The 17,209-nt window shown below is 39.2% G+C and overlaps 1 protein-coding gene and 1 long non-coding RNA gene across 2 annotated transcripts; both read right to left on the bottom strand.

Moving 5' to 3' along the window:
* Positions 1 to 352: 352 nt before the first annotated feature.
* LOC139435802 (uncharacterized) lies at positions 353 to 2,002 on the bottom strand. Its single transcript, XR_011645004.1, has 3 exons — positions 1,781 to 2,002; positions 1,001 to 1,080; positions 353 to 441 (listed from the first exon to the last, which is right to left on the bottom strand). It is a non-coding gene; the product is annotated as an uncharacterized lncRNA (long non-coding RNA).
* Positions 2,003 to 7,236: 5,234 nt separating this feature from the next.
* On the bottom strand, positions 7,237 to 16,263 carry prodh2 (proline dehydrogenase 2). Its single transcript, XM_034106842.2, has 11 exons — positions 16,163 to 16,263; positions 15,590 to 15,825; positions 12,160 to 12,350; positions 11,593 to 11,719; positions 11,163 to 11,234; positions 10,996 to 11,076; positions 10,735 to 10,878; positions 10,474 to 10,640; positions 9,800 to 9,910; positions 9,270 to 9,358; positions 7,237 to 7,848 (listed from the first exon to the last, which is right to left on the bottom strand). The coding sequence occupies exons 2-11, from the start codon at positions 15,821 to 15,823 to the stop codon at positions 7,670 to 7,672; spliced, it is 1,395 nt and encodes a 464-aa protein (XP_033962733.1). The 5' UTR covers positions 15,824 to 15,825; positions 16,163 to 16,263; the 3' UTR covers positions 7,237 to 7,669.
* Between the last annotated feature and the right edge of the window lie 946 nt (positions 16,264 to 17,209).

Raw genomic sequence — 17,209 nt, 5'->3', positions numbered from 1 at the left:
GGAGGACCAGGGCTGATAGAGGAGCCCATGCTGGGCAAAGCTGATACCAACTGCACAGGCCTAGTCTGTCACGTTATTTGACTAAATGTGTTTACTTATAAATGTAATAGGTTTACACCTTCTGTCCATATGTGCTTTTTATTTAAAACATTTGATTAACTTTTGGTTCACATTTCAATTATTTGTATCCTTTCGTCCATTATTCTTACTGAAAATGTTAGATTACACATTCACATCTGACTGAAGATTGGCCCCATTTATCTGTGATGTTGCAAACTCTGCGGTACAAGGCACAAGTGATGTGAAGCTCATAAAGTGAGGCAAATAGAAATAATCAGCTGATGGAGTGTCTCATAACATCAGCTTTTAATGTTCCTCTTGGATGTTCTTCTTGACCCTCAGAGAAGGAGAACATGTCGTGTCTTTCAGGCATGTCCTTTCCTAACAAAAATGACAGGAAACATAAAACATATTGCAGAACAAGTGTGTTATTTATGAAAGCGTTGTGTTTGTGTGTTTAGGGGCTGTAGATATCATTATTTTGTAATTGTAATGGTTTTTTGTTTTTTTTAACAGTGAGCAATCAGATTATGAATGAACAGTATGAAGTTCATCAACATTGAAATATATGTTATCAAAATAATATTTAACTGTTACAAAACGTAGTGCAACTGTAGAAGCTTGCTCTGTTGTCTCACTGAAAGAATAACTTTTACCACGTTTTTACAGACAATATTGAGAGATAAATAGCAGCAGTTCTCACTATATGTTAAATATCTTTGCCTTCAATACATTAAATTAGAAAGCTGACAAAGTCATATTGCTAAATATCTAAAATGTAACTTTTTGCATGGAATAAACCCTCAACTTAACTGATGTGTAGGTGATCTAGTATTTAGTATTGTTTATTGGAATGTATATCAGTGTATTCAAGTCAATACTTAATTTAAACCAATATCTTTCTTGATTCTTTGTACAGTATGAAAAAGAGTCTTTGTACCTGAGCTGAAGTTCACTGCTGTGAGGAGTCCAGTTCTGTCTCTCACTCTCTGGTCCAGCCTGTCTGCATCACCTGGACACCTTAAACAAACAGATATATATATGTAAAGTACCATGTGTACAAACAATATGACTGATTCTCTTCTGTTGAACATGTTGGATTGTGTATTGTCCGAGTCAGGGTCCTTTTTATTTTACTGTAACTTTGGAAGTTGTGTTACCAATGCTTACTGTTTATTTGATACCCATTTGGTAATGCAATTAATAAAAACAATAAGGTTTGGGTTCGTTCTTCAGATGACTATGACGTTAACGTGTAAGCTCGATAATGAACTCCAGCTCAATCAACCATATTGTAATATCTAAGTAATCATCTTGAAATATGACATTAATAATTGTAATATACACACCTTATTGTGAGGTTGATTTCACATACACGACATTAGCTTGTCTACATACTTGAGCATAGCCAATTTAAATTAACCTTAGATGCATCCAGTTCTACCTACATAATAAAATATCTCTAAGTTACAAGGATGTAACCTTATTTTATCAACCTCAAACAGAAGCCAAGTTCAACAGTATTATCCCACTTAACACTTGTCTATTTCGTTTTAACCTTTATATATACAGTCTATGATTTTAACTTGGAGGCTACGATTAGCATCGTTAGCACCGATGTAGCTACCACTAGCTTACATGCTAACCCAAGCCTTACCATTCATTACGTAGCTGATTAAAAATCATTAACACATAAATAAAGCACTCGAATTTTACTTACCGCATTCATGCACCGTCTGTTTTAACCGCAGAGCGAGTCACAATAGTCCGATATATAAGCATGAAGAACAAACAACCACGGCCGGCTACAAGTTGTGTTTCCTGGATGAGCTGAGCAGGCAGAGTCCCTGTAGCTAGCTTCACGGAGCAGCTAGCAGAGAGACAAGAAGCTAACAGCGGCAGGCACTTGACAGAGCCGTCACTCAATGTGACCACGCCCTAATTGATGCACAAACTTTAAGACCTAATATAAATAAAAGGTTGAATTGTTAGAAAACAATTCACTCACAGATCCATAATCATGAAGGTGGAATCTAACTATATCGATAATAAAATGTATGGAGCCAGGGGTAGAAACATGTTTTTTTCTGCTGTAAAATTGGGCATTTTAACATGGGGGTCTATGGAAATTGCTCCTTTCTGCAGCCATCGCCTATCGGCCAATATATGAACTGCAGTGTGTGGCACTTCCGTATTGGCTTCCCGGCTCTTCCCCAGAGTTTGCCGCTTGGTCTCACACATAAGAGGCTTCTCAATACTCAAATTTCCCCTCCTCGACTCCCCTCCTCGACTCCCCTCCTCGATACTTAGACCCGCCCACAGGAGATGCGAGCGGAGGACCGAGGAGGGGAACCGAGGAGAGAGGAGGGGAAGCAGCAGACGTTTAAAGAAATGAGAACTCCTCTCCTCTGAGCGGTCATATTAAAGCGACGTCCGTTCATTATTACGTGACAACAGCTGCATCAGCTGTCGAGTGTTTCGTCATATTTTATAATCTCTGTTAGATCAGCTGAACATTGTTCCCCCACATATTTACTTTGAGTTCATTGAGAGTGCGGTATAATGAGGCAATACCAGGCTACAGATGCACACACAGACACACATATATTTATATAAATATAAGCAATTTAAAGTATGAGAGCACTCTCATAATAACGTAACACAATCAGAGACTGGATATACCCCCCCCCCCCCCCTCTCTCTGGTCGCTGAAATGGGGAATTGAAATTACGGGCCAAAAGTTGTATTTGCAAGTATTAAAAGTAAGGACATCAAACCAACTGAGACCCGTCTGTCCGCCGCATCTGCGCACTGTACAACACACACCTACACACTGTACCACACGCACCTACACACTGTACCACACGCAACCGACACTATAGGCCTACCACACACATGCTTGGAACAATCTTCAGCAAGAATTGAAACTGAGCAATCTCATTCCTCTGCATGTCTTTAAAGCTAGGCTAAATGAAATGCTTGCTGATACAATGGGCACTTGTAAATGTCTATAACTATGTATCCTGTAAATATAATGTATAATGTCCTTATTGTTTCATGTTTCATGTGGGACCTATATGCTGCAGGTCTCCCTTGAAAAAGAGATCTATGATCTCAATGGGACCAATCTGGTTAAATAAAGGTTTGAAATGAAATGAAAACACCTACAGCTCCTAAAGCATAATCAGGCAACAGCCGTTGTGTATTTTATTGTGAAGCACTAAATGTTCTTAGAAAAATATGGACTCTTTGTAGATATCTACTAAACTAAAGCAAAGAGAGTAGGCCTGTTATACTGAGTGATATATATTTTACACACTGCTCTGCTTTCTGCACGGGCCTCACAGCTGTTCTCACTGTAAACATCGCGTTGCGATGAGAGCAGTTTCTAAAATAATATCCAGGGGATGCATGCAGAGCTGTCATTGGCTGAGATAAGTCCGGCCGTGCGTCACGCCGCCACCGTTCCCGGAAATGCATCCGCGGAGGACCCGTGGAGGAACCATCAGTGTATCCTCGGTTATAGCTCCTCCAGAGAGCCTCCTCGACGCTCGATCCTCGGTCCTCGGTGTGCATTTAGAGAAATGAGACGTCCTTCAAAATGGCACGCTGAAATTCATTTCCGGGTCACTACCGGAGGACCGAGGAGTCGAGGAGTTGAGGGGAAATTTGAGTATTGAGAAGCCTCTATAGACTGTATATATAAATGGACGTAGGGTCCGTGACGTCACCCATAGGAATCTGCAGAGTTGCCGTGAAGCCCTTAGTAGGCGGAGTCGGCCACTAACGGCTCGACAGTGACGTCAGAGTTCAACTCCCGCCTGCTCCAAATAAGGGCAAAGAGGCGGAGCCGAGGCGGGACCTGCAGCCACCAAGCTGGAAGTTCCAGAGCTAGCTGAAGCTACCAAGCTAAGCTAACATGCTCCCCATCTGCACACTGCCGTCGCATTTTACGTTTCTAAGGTAAGCGGACATAAAACTATTCAGCAAAACTATAAATAATCTAAGTTATTGAGTTTTTAGCATAATACTTCAGAATCTTAAAACCCCTTAATGTTTGTATGCAATTGTGCTAAATTCAACACTGGAATCAAGCAAATATTAATGTTTGCATGACATTAGTTATTTGTATTTTGATATCACTTAATTATAAGTTTAAGTCAAGCTAAGGTACATGTGATGGTAGCTAGTTAGTGCTCTTACCTGTGAGGCCTCCTCCAAACAGCATAATAACCAGACTGTATCATTAAAACTAAGTACCAGTTCTAGATCCTTGACTTTAGACAAACAATTCAAAAGACAACATGTATTTAAAGACCAATCTTTATTTGAATGTGCCTCTTAACCTGATATATTAGTTATAAAGATAGTATTGACAATCTAAAAAAACTGAGCAACTCAACAGTCAACTTTATGTTTCTTATTGTCTAAAGCATTTATTATTTTCATTTTCCCCCTCTCATATTCAGTGTGGACGGATTGAGACAGCATGGTGTCCAGAGAGCTGCAGAGACTTCAGGGAGAAACCTCCGTGTGATGGACGTCCTGTCTGTTGGTTTGGAGAGGACTGAGGGTCTTTCCTCAGCGAGGAGGACCAGGGCTGATAGAGGAGCCCATGCTGGGCAAAGCTGATACCAACTGCACAGGCCTAGTCTGTCACGTTATTTGACTAAATGTGTTTACTTATAAATGTAATAGGTTTACACCTTCTGTCCATATGTGCTTTTTATTTAAAACATTTGATTAACTTTGGTTCACATTTCAATTATTTGTATCCTTTCGTCCATTATTCTTACTGAAAATGTTAGATTACACATTCACATCTGACTGAAGATTGGCCCCATTTATCTGTGATGTTGCAAACTCTGCGGTACAAGGCACAAGTGATGTGAAGCTCATAAAGTGAGGCAAATAGAAATAATCAGCTGATGGAGTGTCTCATAACATCAGCTTTTAATGTTCCTCTTGGATGTTCTTCTTGACCCTCAGAGAAGGAGAACATGTCGTGTCTTTCAGGCATGTCCTTTCCTAACAAAAATGACAGGAAACATAAAACATATTGCAGAACAAGTGTGTTATTTATGAAAGCGTTGTGTTTGTGTGTTTAGGGGCTGTAGATATCATTATTTTGTAATTGTAATGGTTTTTTGGTTTTTTTAACAGTGAGCAATCAGATTATGAATGAACAGTATGAAGTTCATCAACATTGAAATATATGTTATCAAAATAATATTTAACTGTTACAAAACGTAGTGCAACTGTAGAAGCTTGCTCTGTTGTCTCACTGAAAGAATAACTTTTACCACGTTTTTACAGACAATATTGAGAGATAAATAGCAGCAGTTCTCACTATATGTTAAATATCTTTGCCTTCAATACATTAAATTAGAAAGCTGACAAAGTCATATTGCTAAATATCTAAAATGTAACTTTTTGCATGGAATAAACCCTCAACTTAACTGATGTGTAGGTGATCTAGTATTTAGTATTGTTTATTGGAATGTATATCAGTGTATTCAAGTCAATACTTAATTTAAACCAATATCTTTCTTGATTCTTTGTACAGTATGAAAAAAGAGTCTTTGTACCTGAGCTGAAGTTCACTGCTGTGAGGAGTCCAGTTCTGTCTCTCACTCTCTGGTCCAGCCTGTCTGCATCACCTGGACACCTTAAACAAACAGATATATATATGTAAAGTACCATGTGTACAAACAATATGACTGATTCTCTTCTGTTGAACATGTTGGATAGTGTATTGTCCGAGTCAGGGTCCTTTTTATTTTACTGTAACTTTGGAAGTTGTGTTACCAATGCTTACTGTTTATTTGATACCCATTTGGTAATGCAATTAATAAAAACAATAAGGTTTGGGTTCGTTCTTCAGATGACTATGACGTTAACGTGTAAGCTCGATAATGAACTCCAGCTCAATCAACCATATTGTAATATCTAAGTAATGAAGGATAAAGATAAGGAAAAAGTAACTGTGAATATAAGATATAGTAAATCCTGTTATAGGAAACGCTAAAAACATTGAGCTGTCTGAGTGGAAAAATAACGTGTTAAAGTTTACTGCTGGCCGGCTACATCCTGTTATCTTCAAGGACGGTATGTGGGGCCCTGAGCCACGCCAGGTGCAACTGTCTTGTGAGAAAACCAGTTAAAACAGGTAATTAGGAAAAGGGAGTATGGCAGCTATCATCTTGAAATATGACATTAATAATTGTAATATACACACCTTATTGTGAGGTTGATTTCACATACACGACATTAGCTTGTCTACATACTTGAGCATAGCCAATTTAAATTAACCTTAGATGCATCCAGTTCTACCTACATAATAAAATATCTCTAAGTTACAAGGATGCAACCTTATTTTATCAACCTCAAACAGAAGCCAAGTTCAACAGTATTATCCCACTTAACACTTGTCTATTTCGTTTTAACCTTTATATATACAGTCTATGATTTTAACTTGGAGGCTACGATTAGCATCGTTAGCACCGATGTAGCTACCACTAGCTTACATGCTAACCCAAGCCTTACCATTCATTACGTAGCTGATTAAAAATCATTAACACATAAATAAAGCACTCAAATTTTACTTACCGCATTCATGCACCGTCTGTTTTAACCGCAGAGCGAGTCACAATAGTCCGATATATAAGCATGAAGAACAAACAACCACGGCCGGCTACAAGTTGTGTTTCCTGGATGAGCTGAGCAGGCAGAGTCCCTGTAGCTAGCTTCACGGAGCAGCTAGCAGAGAGACAGAAGCTAACAGCGGCAGGCACTTGACAGAGCCGTCACTCAATGTGACCACGCCCTAATTGATGCACAAACTTTAAGACCTAATATAAATAAAAGGTTGAATTGTTAGAAAACAATTCACTCACAGATCCATAATCATGAAGGTGGAATCTAACTATATCGATAATAAAATGTATGGAGCCAGGGGTAGAAACATGTTTTTTTCTGCTGTAAAATTGGGCATTTTAACATGGGGGTCTATGGAAATTGCTCCTTTCTGCAGCCATCGCCTATCGGCCAATATATGAACTGCAGTGTGTGGCACTTCCGTATTGGCTTCCCGGCTCTTCCCCAGAGTTTGCCGCTTGGTCTCACAGCATAAAAAATACATTTCAAATATGTCATTAACAGTTTACCTTTATTTCAGTGCTTTGACCATAAGTCTAGAGTTGTGTATCAGTGGCACGCAAAAAATAAAGAAAAAGTATTCCTTACATTTACGCACTTTATTATAAAACACATCTCAAGTTTTTAATTTACAGCAGCATGTATTTGAGCATCTTTTCCATGGAACTTAAAACACTGTTGCACCTATTGTTCTCAGTTGCCATGGAGGTATATTTCTGAATAGTATAGGCTACATACATATTGATCAAAACAATTTCAAATGTGCTTCATTTGCATTCCCTTCATCAGCATACAATAGGTTGTAACTTTCATATAAGCTCTATTACATCTCTAACAACTCCAGATATATAAATGTATATTGTTGCTCCCTTATTCTACATCATGTCCTGATGGGGAGCTCTTAATATGGTTGTGTCCAGTCTCTCCTCTGTTTGCCATCCTTGCATGGGTCCTATGAGCGGCCCCCCCTCAGAGTCAGCCTCCTGAACAGCTCTTTCTTCAGAAGGTCCCTCTCTTTGCGGATTCCCTGCAACACGGTCTGATTCTCCTGAGCCCGACGTATCAGGTAGGGCAGTGTGTCGTCCACCGAGCCGTAGGGCACTGACTTGTACACGACATAACCCTCCTTAGCTGGCGGTAGAAGGACAAGAGTGTATGGAGTCAGAGCTTTGGTCCTACAACGAAAGTTTTCCAGGCCTACACCCAGTGCTTGAATTGGGCCGGTACTCACCGGTACGCACTACCGGCACTTTTTACCCATGTGGTACCGTTGTTATGCCGTAGATTGAAGCCTTGCCGTAGATTGAAGCCCTGTTCGCGGGGACGCGCAAACGTGACGTCATCGCCTGTATTGAGCGTTCGTCTCGTTTAATAAGCTTTTCTCTCTTTTAAATTATATATTTCCCATCAGATTAAACAGCAAACGGCTGAATAAATAATGTGCATACAATTGCGAGGAGGCTCGTTTTAAGGACACTTTTCAGATAGTCACAATCTTCGTATTGGAACAAACTTTTTGAGTGTAGTCCCACTCTGCTATGTTCCTCCTTCCTACAGAACAGACAATGACAGGATAATGTCATTTGTCAGTATAGTCCTATTTCTTAAAACCTTCTCTGTTGTTTAAGTGTATGATAACCACGAATAGTAAGCAATGATATGACGGTAATGATATAACATATGTCAGATACTGTTATTTTCAAGCAAGCCTAAAATATAATGTGTTCAACATGGCTTCACTCACTTTAATTGCTCCTTTGAATGTAGTTTTCATCTGTGGTTTCCTACTCAACATATTTTTGTATTGTAATGCCACTCATATTTTATTTTTTATTGTATTTTAAGGTGACATTTAAGGTGCCCTAAAATAAAGTGTATTATTGTTCATTATTTTAGACGAGGTTTTTCCTGGTGTCAATAGGGAAGATCTGCACTGTTCTCTACATAACATGTTCAGCAGAGCAGGTATTTCTCCTGCCGGATTTGGAACGCCCCCTATATCTTTGTCTAGGACAGTCACAACATCACCAAAATCACACTGGTGTTTGCTGTTCCCCTCTAGTTTGTGCTCACCAACACATTTTACTCTGGGCCCAGCAGTTGAAAAACTAAAGAGGGGCTTCCAAATCATTAGTCATTTTGTTTAAGTACAGTGAGCCTGCCTAAAATATACAGTAAAGAGACAATCCCACTAGCATTATAGGATATACTATATGACTATGAGCCAAATACTTGTTTTTGGGCTGTATAAATAAATTGACTTGAAACAGTTGCTGATTTAGAGTACTGGCACCTTTTTTATTCCAATTCAAGCACTGCCTACACCCTCAAACAGACATAAGATAAGAAATACTTTATTGATCCCAAGTTGGGAAATGTTTGTGTTGCAGCAGCATAAAAAGACATGGCATACAATAACAATTAAAAGACTAGAAATATAAATATCAATAGCAATAAAATAGCATTTAAAAAAAATGAGAAAATATACATGTTTTGCATTACGTTTTAGTTGAATAAAAAACACTCGATAATTTGCAGAAAACTGAGCTCACCCAATGTGAGGGAGACGTGGTCACACATGCCCAGAAGCTGCCCGAAACACACGAGGCCTCCATCGTTGGCAATCCCCAACTCTTCCATCCTGAAAATAAAATACACAATAGTTAGATACGTAGATAAATCCTTTATTGATTCCAATTTGGGAAATTATTTTGTTACAGAAGAAACATCAGTGTGTTCAGACAAAATTAAAAATTGGAACAGAGAATTTACAACTAAAAATTAAGTTCCAAGTAAAAAATAAAATGAAAAATATGATATCAAATATAAACAGTATAACAATTCTGGATAATTAAAATGTTTTAAAAGACATCCAAAATGCTGCCAGTTAGTAACAGGAATATATGCTTACACACATACAGTATACTAGTATGAATCAACCTGGTGATTGAGACCCGACTAGTGTTCCCAATATAAATCAGGGGTTTTGAGAAGATTAAAGATTACTCCAACTATTTATCATTGCACTTTTTTTGTGTAAATTCTCATGTTAAAATGTGATTTTGACTTCATGTGGTCGTACCGTTTGGCGGCCCGTCTCACTGACTCCTCGTTGTGAGTGGCGACAATAATTCTGGAGCTCTCCGGGTTCTTGGAAATGTCTTCCAGCATCACATCCAGCGAGCTGTTATAACTGCACAAACACAAGCAAACTGTTAAATAAATGTTACTGTGGGGGACAAAATCTGTCTGTTTTCTATAAGGACAAATGTACTCAATGGATAGCAGTTCAGTTATTTTTAATCCAGGCTTTTAGGATTTATCCAGGTGCATTGGTAAAAACGACCTAAGTAATAGGCTCTGTTATCTAGTTTAAAGTGGACCTATCATGGGGGGCGAGGCACGAGCGTCATGTTACCATGCTGTGTTACCATGCTGTTACCATGCCACGTCAACCTCTCATTCCCCTGATAGGTGGAGAGTTGCCCATATAGGTGGAGCTCCTCGTTTCTCAGAACAATTTCAAATCTATATCAGTCTGTATCAGCTCCGTTGCAGCCCCGTTTTTAGAGATTTGGGTATGGAGGAAAAGAGAGAGGGTTGTGTTTTCTGACACTTGGTGAGTTCCCTGACACACCGGCGACACATTCATGTATAAAAGACGTACAAAGTGCATTTTGCATGATAGGTCCCCTTTAAGCTTAATATGTGATGCATTTGCCTTGTAACGAATAATGACTGCTGCCTCTGATCCACCTGTCATTGGTGTCCTCCCAGCACTTGTGGACGGGGTCCGGGCGACCCTGCTTCTCTGCCAGCTTCCTCTCTTTGTCCATGTAGGCTCCTCGCACCAGCTTGACCCCCAGACAGAAACCCTCAGTCTCTGACAGACGCAGCGCTTCTAACAGGAGAGACCTGGACTCCTGGAGACATATAGACATATATACAGATCTTTGATAATGTTAGAAAATACATACAAGCTAAAATGGTCTATTTTGTGACATTCAAGATATTTGCCTTCAGGTAACATTGATACGTGTTCCAGATCCAGGCCCCATCTTTGTTAAACTTCTTCATCATCGCCATGGTGACAAGAGAGAGGGCAGGGTTCATGTAGGTGTACTCTGCATCCACCAGGACTCTGACTTTGTTCACACTTGCCTAAAAAAAAAGGTAAAAACAGATTTGACTTAGATGCAAAGTAGTGACTCAGAATTACAAAACACAATCAGTTTGATATTTCTTCCCATGTAATAAAGATTTCCTTGACTTTTGTACCTCTGCTATTTGGTTGAGTCTCCGCAGGCTACTGAGGAAATGGGCGAGGTCACTTTCATCTAAACCAGGGAAGTTGATTTGCTGAGAGGCAGAAAGGTCAGAGGTCATGTCATTTCACAGAGGCATTGTATATGTACAGTATTTGAACTGTAACAAAGTGGATATACCTCTCCATCCATAGCTCTAACAAGTAGATTCAGGTCGTATGGTTGTTGTGCGATGAGGGTTGTCAGTTTCACCTTTACCGTAGCAGTACAGAGAAAGACAAAATGTCTAAAGTTCAACTGGAATAGCTGTGGGAACATCAAACACTGAAATGTGTACTCTTATCACCACGTTTTTTACAGCTATCGCTTGGGGGCAAAAAACCTGGGAATATCCCATATGGGTCTTCTTGTAACCAAAACTTATACAGTAAGTAAGTCATTTGTTTAAGAATTTTAAATGCCCCCTTTATTGATTTCAGATTTAGCATTTTAAAGTTAATTAAAAATGTATTTTTTGCATAATAACGTTAAATGTAAAGAATATGTTAGTAATAGTGTAATCAAATATGTCCTGGTAACATTTTGATGATGATGGAGTACATTGTCTTACACACAGATCCGGGCTGAGCAGCGCTGTGACCTTCAGCTGTATCATGGGGTCTCTGCTCCAGGTGTTACTGTGGGATATTTGTACACATTCCAGCATGGCCTCCATATTATCGTCATATCTCTTCTCTCTGGTGGTGACACATAACAACATAAGTCTGTAATGTACTTCAATTTCCAACATGCAATAACAGCTTACTTGTGAAACAGCAGTGTAGAAGACGTGTGTTTTAAGTTGAGCTCAGGGGCAATCATCTACAAGAGATACTTCCTAAATCAGCATCTAATCCGCCATTATAATCTTTTTATTTATTTTTTTAATACCCTTTAATATCACCATGCCATGCCCAGCCTCGTCATCACATAGTGTAGACAGCAACATTTTGTCGTAAGCAAAGAACTTGATAAATTAGATTTGCATTATGCTGTAAGTAGTGTGAGAGTTTGTAAAAGGATGCTTTGATATCGTTTAGCTGTTAAACGCAACCCCATTTACTTGTCTTAATACTTGTATTCACATTTTCTGTTTGGTCGAGCCTGAGCTCAATGAGTTATTAATAGTTAGACGTGCCCTGTGCTCTCGCCCAGATCCTCCTCGATGGGTACGGCCAGCATGGGCCTGAGTCCCAGCAGGCTCATCTTCTCCATGGACTGAGAGATCTCATTCTCATTCTCCCCGGCCACAAACTGGGCATACACGGTGGGACGCAGCAGGGAGGAAAACACCCTCCTCCCCAGCAGCCTGCGCGCCACCGACATCAGCTGGAAGAGGAGAGGAGGAGAAGAGGAAGTAGGAAGAGAAGGTGAGGGAGGGTGATGGAGAAGAAGATGGGAAATAATGTAGTGACACAGAAACAGTGATGGAATGTACAGTAAGTAAGTCAATTTTGAATGTCTTTAGCTTTACAAATGAGAAGATTTGCTGCATTTTTATTTCATTAAATGTATTGAATTCTGTGATATTGGTTGGACAAAACAAGCATTTTGAATTAGTCACTTGTGGCATTTCTCACTTCGCAGATTCTTTACAAACCAATTATACTTACATAATACTAAATAATGGTTACCTGCACCCTAACAAAAAAGTAAAATTGTACTGAATGTACTTACATACTTCAAAACCATTTCTAATGAGGGACTTTGCAGGGTAATAATTTTTACTGAAGTTAAGGATCTAAATACTTCTTCCACCACTGCAGAGAAGCCCTTATTCAGCATATTTCTCTAGTATTAAGACAACAATTTACAGTGTGAAATATAACACCACAGTAAGGAATCATAACAAGACAACGCACACAGACAGTACCTTGACAATATTCGTGTTAAGTGTTACTAGCTTTATTGAATGTCAGGTCTTTGGCAGGAAAATCATTTTTAATCAGTGATTTTATCACTGAGCACAATCTCGATTTTATGTTTTTAACAGAAACTTGGATTGAACAAAATAACAGTGCAGCTGTTCTTATCGAATCAACCCCTCCCAACTTTAGTTTTATGAGTCAGGAAAGAATGCATAAGAAAGGGGGTGGAGTTGCTATTCTGTTCAATGATTCCCTTCAATGCAGGAAGACATCGTATGGAAACTTTGATTATTTTGAATATGTGGCCCTTCAGCTGAAATGCTCCTCTCGAGCTCTGTTCCTAAATATCTATAGGCCACCCAAATACAGTGCAAGTTTTTTTGATGACTTTACTGAACTGCTGTCTATAGTGTGTATTGACTTTGACCGTCTAGTCATTGTTGGTGATTTTAACATCCATGTTGACAACCCCCAGGACAGAGGGGCAAAATAATTGTTTTGTGTTCTTGATAGCTATGGACTGACTCAGCATGTGACGGAGCCCACGCACAATAAGGGGCACACTCTGGACTTAATTATCTCAAAGGGTCTGAATATCTCTAAGGTTGTGGTGACTGATGTTGCACTGTCTGACCATTCCTGCGTTTTCTTTGAGAGCTCTATTTCTGTTCACAGTTTGCTACCGTCGACAGACTAACTAACCCCCCAGTGTCAGTAGCCTCTGAATTTCTATCCACCAGTGCAATGATTTTGCCTCCTTCTTCACTGACAAAATTCAGAAAATCTGACAAGCAGTCAGTGCCTCTGCATCAGGAACAGCAAATGTGTTGTCTCTGTGTCCACTTATCAATTCAAACACCATGACACAATTCCATCAGATTAATAATAAAAACCTAGAGGACATTATACAACTTCTGAAATCCTCCTCCTGCTGCCTTGATATTATTCCAACAGGATTTTTCAAAGATGTTTTGCCTTGCATGGCCTCAGAACTACTTCATATAGTAAACAAATCTCTTCACTCAGGTATTTTTCCACAGGCCCTGAAAACTGCAGTCATTAAACCGCTCTTAAAAAAGAATAATCTAGATGCTTCAGTAATGAACAATTACAGGCCCATATCAAACCTCCCATTTCTAGGTAAAATCATTGAAAAAGTTGTTTTTCAACAGTTGAGTAATTTCTTGCATTTAAATAACTGTTTCGATGTGTTCCAGTCAGGCTTTCGTCCAAACCACAGCACTGAGACTGCTCTTGTAAAGGTCTTTAATGACATCCACTTAAACACAGACAGTGGCAGAACTTCAGTGTTAGTATTATTAGATCTCAGTGCTGTGTTTGACACTGTTGACCACAGCATATTACTAGACCGACTGGAAAACTGGGTGGGACTTTCGGAAACAGTTCTAAATTGGTTTGAATCCTACTTAAAGGACAGAAACAACTTTGTTTCTATAGGTAAATACACATCTGAGTTGACAAATATGACATGTGGGGTTCCTCAAGGCTCCATCTTGGGGCCTCTTCTCTTTAACATCTACATGCTACCACTGGCTCAGATAATGAAAAACAACAAAATAAGTTACCATAGCTATGCAGATGACAATCACATTTACGTAACAATTTCACCAGGAGACTATGCTCCAATTCAAACACTGAGTAAGTGCATTGAACAAATCAATGACTGGATTTGTCAGAACTTTCTCCAATTAAACAAAGATAAAACTGAGGTAATGGTTTTTGGAGCCAAGTCAGAACGTATAAAAGTTAGCGCTGAGCTTCAGCCTGCAATGTTCAAACCAACAGATAAAGCCAGAAATCTAGGTATAGTCATGGACTCTGACCTGAGTTTCAACAGTCACATTAAAACAGTTACTAAATCAGTCTACTATCACCTAAAGAACATATCTAGGATTAAAAGACTAATGTCACAGCATGATTTGGAAAAACTTGTCCATGCTTTTATCTTCAGTAGACTCGACTACTGCAATGGTGTCTTCACAGGTCTCACTAAAACATCTATTAGGAAGCTGCAGCTGATTCAGAACGCTGCTGCTCGAGTCCTCACTAACACTAAGAAAGTGGATCACATCGCTCCAGTTCTGAAGTCTTTACACTGGCTTCCTGTGTGTCAAAGAATAGATTTCAAAATACTGCTGCTGGTTTATAAAGCACTGAATGGTTTAGGCCCAAAATACATTTGACCTCCTGCTAAATTATGAACCATCCAGATCTCTCAGGTCTTCAGGGACTGGTCAGCTTTCTGTCCCCAGAGTCAGAACTAAACATGGTAAAGCAGCATTCAGTTATTATGCTCCAAATATCTGGAACAAACTCCCAGAAACCTGCAGGTCCGCTGCAACTCTGACTACTTTTAAATCCAGGCTGAAGACTTTTCTTTTTGTCGCTGCTTTTAATTGAACTATTCATATCTTAGACTGCACTGTAACTTTTATCCATGTATTTTTATTTTATTAGCTTTTCTTTTTAATGACTGATTTTAAATGCCTTTTTCTTAATGTCTTTAAATTTTTGTAAAGCACTTTGAATTGCCTTGTGTTGAAAAGTGCTATATAAATAGACTTGCCTTGCCTTGCCTAAGTGAATGTCAAAGACTAGGATCCCTGTTACCCATACATTTCCCAGTCTTATTCACTTAATTTTACTCCAAATAATTATCAATGGCAACTCACGTCTTACCTTCCCACTGTTGTTGACCAGCACAGAGAAGGAGCAGAGGTGGAAGATTCCCAGAGCTCGGAGCAGCTCTCCCAAACTCTTCACCCTGAAGGCACTCGGATCCTCAAAGGTCAGAGTCGCCGAGAGGCGGTCGGGCTTCTTGACCGCCACCATCATCCTAGAGGCCGTAGTAGCCAGAAGCCTCAGCGACAAGGGGTGAGGGAGTGAGGGACGCAAGCGAGAGCACATCATCATCCCTGGAAAAGTGAGTAGGTTTTTTAATGTTATTGAATCAGCCTTTAGGTGATGTTTTAATAATTAAGTGCTGTGTGTCTATGTTGTTGTGTGATATCAGCTCCCGGAGTAAGAATATGAAGAATATGAAGGGTTTGTGTGTGTGTTAAATAGAAGTACAAAGAACACTAGTGTCAGAGAGACATTATCAGAGCCTGTGTGTTCAGATCATTCAGTGAATTAACAGTTAATGATAGTTACATTTACTGAGAATACATTTTTAAAACAAAGCAAAAATAAAAAGAGCCCTCTATCTGAAATTGACAATCATTTGTAAAATGAAAAGGTCAATATAAATACCTCTTTTGTGTAGCTTTTCGAAAGTCCCTCAGTAAATGATGGAAAGCGAAGCAGGTGCAATGGAAATATTCCTAATTTTTGGCTTACTACCGGGTTAATAAGTGACTACATTTAGGTAAACATCAAGTTGACCCTTAGCATCAACACACAAGTGCTCCCTAAGTTTGACGTATACACTGTATTATGTAAAGGTTTGAAAGCAGCCAAAATCACATTAAAAGCTAACTTGGTCATGTATGAAATTATTTTTTACTAGGATCTGTATTTCTTTTTGCCAGTTTTGGAACAAATGTGGCTGTAAAAGGCTTTGGTTAGGCAGTCAGATGGTATGGCAATTAAAGTGGGTCAAGTTAAAGAATTCAACTCTTAGCATTAATGATTATACATTTTAATTTAAAATTATTACATTTCTAACATTGAAAAATAGTTAATGCTGTGATCCGTTAGGTATTTTGAAATAAGGAATAAGGAATGCTACATTTTTGTTCAAGCTTGCGTGAATGCACATGCCTGCATTAAATCAAGAACTCTTTAAGAAACCCAGTGTTACGGTGTGTGAAGCAGGCAGGACCCAAATGCAGATCAAAGTCAAAATAATTCCTTTATTTCAAGGCTATATATACACAGACAGCACACTCACCGAGGACAAGCCAAATCACAAGACAACCCGACAAAGAGAGACAGAAAACCCAGAACTTAAATACACCCAGGACTAATCACATAAACACGAGACAGGTGAGGAGGGAGGAGAAAACACATAGGTACCAGGTGAACACAATTGGGTAATCAGAGAGGGAAACCGACAGAAAGCAAACAGGCAGGAAACGGGGGTGAACACTTTACAAAATAAAACAGGAAACCCAAAGATAGAAAAGGACACGAAAAATACAAACACAGACAAATCCTAACACCCAGGGGGAAAGTGACTAACACCCAGAGAGGTCAATTATATTCTGAGGGGGGTTGAGAATTACATATTTCCAAAAAGACACAAAAAAACAGCCAGGAGAGGAAATTATTAACTGCTGCCTGCTGTAAGGTACAGTT

This window comes from Pseudochaenichthys georgianus, chromosome 19, assembly GCF_902827115.2.
Source record: "Pseudochaenichthys georgianus chromosome 19, fPseGeo1.2, whole genome shotgun sequence".
Classification (NCBI taxonomy): Eukaryota; Metazoa; Chordata; class Actinopteri; order Perciformes; family Channichthyidae; genus Pseudochaenichthys; species Pseudochaenichthys georgianus.
This window is presented reverse-complemented; position numbering and strand designations above follow the sequence as displayed.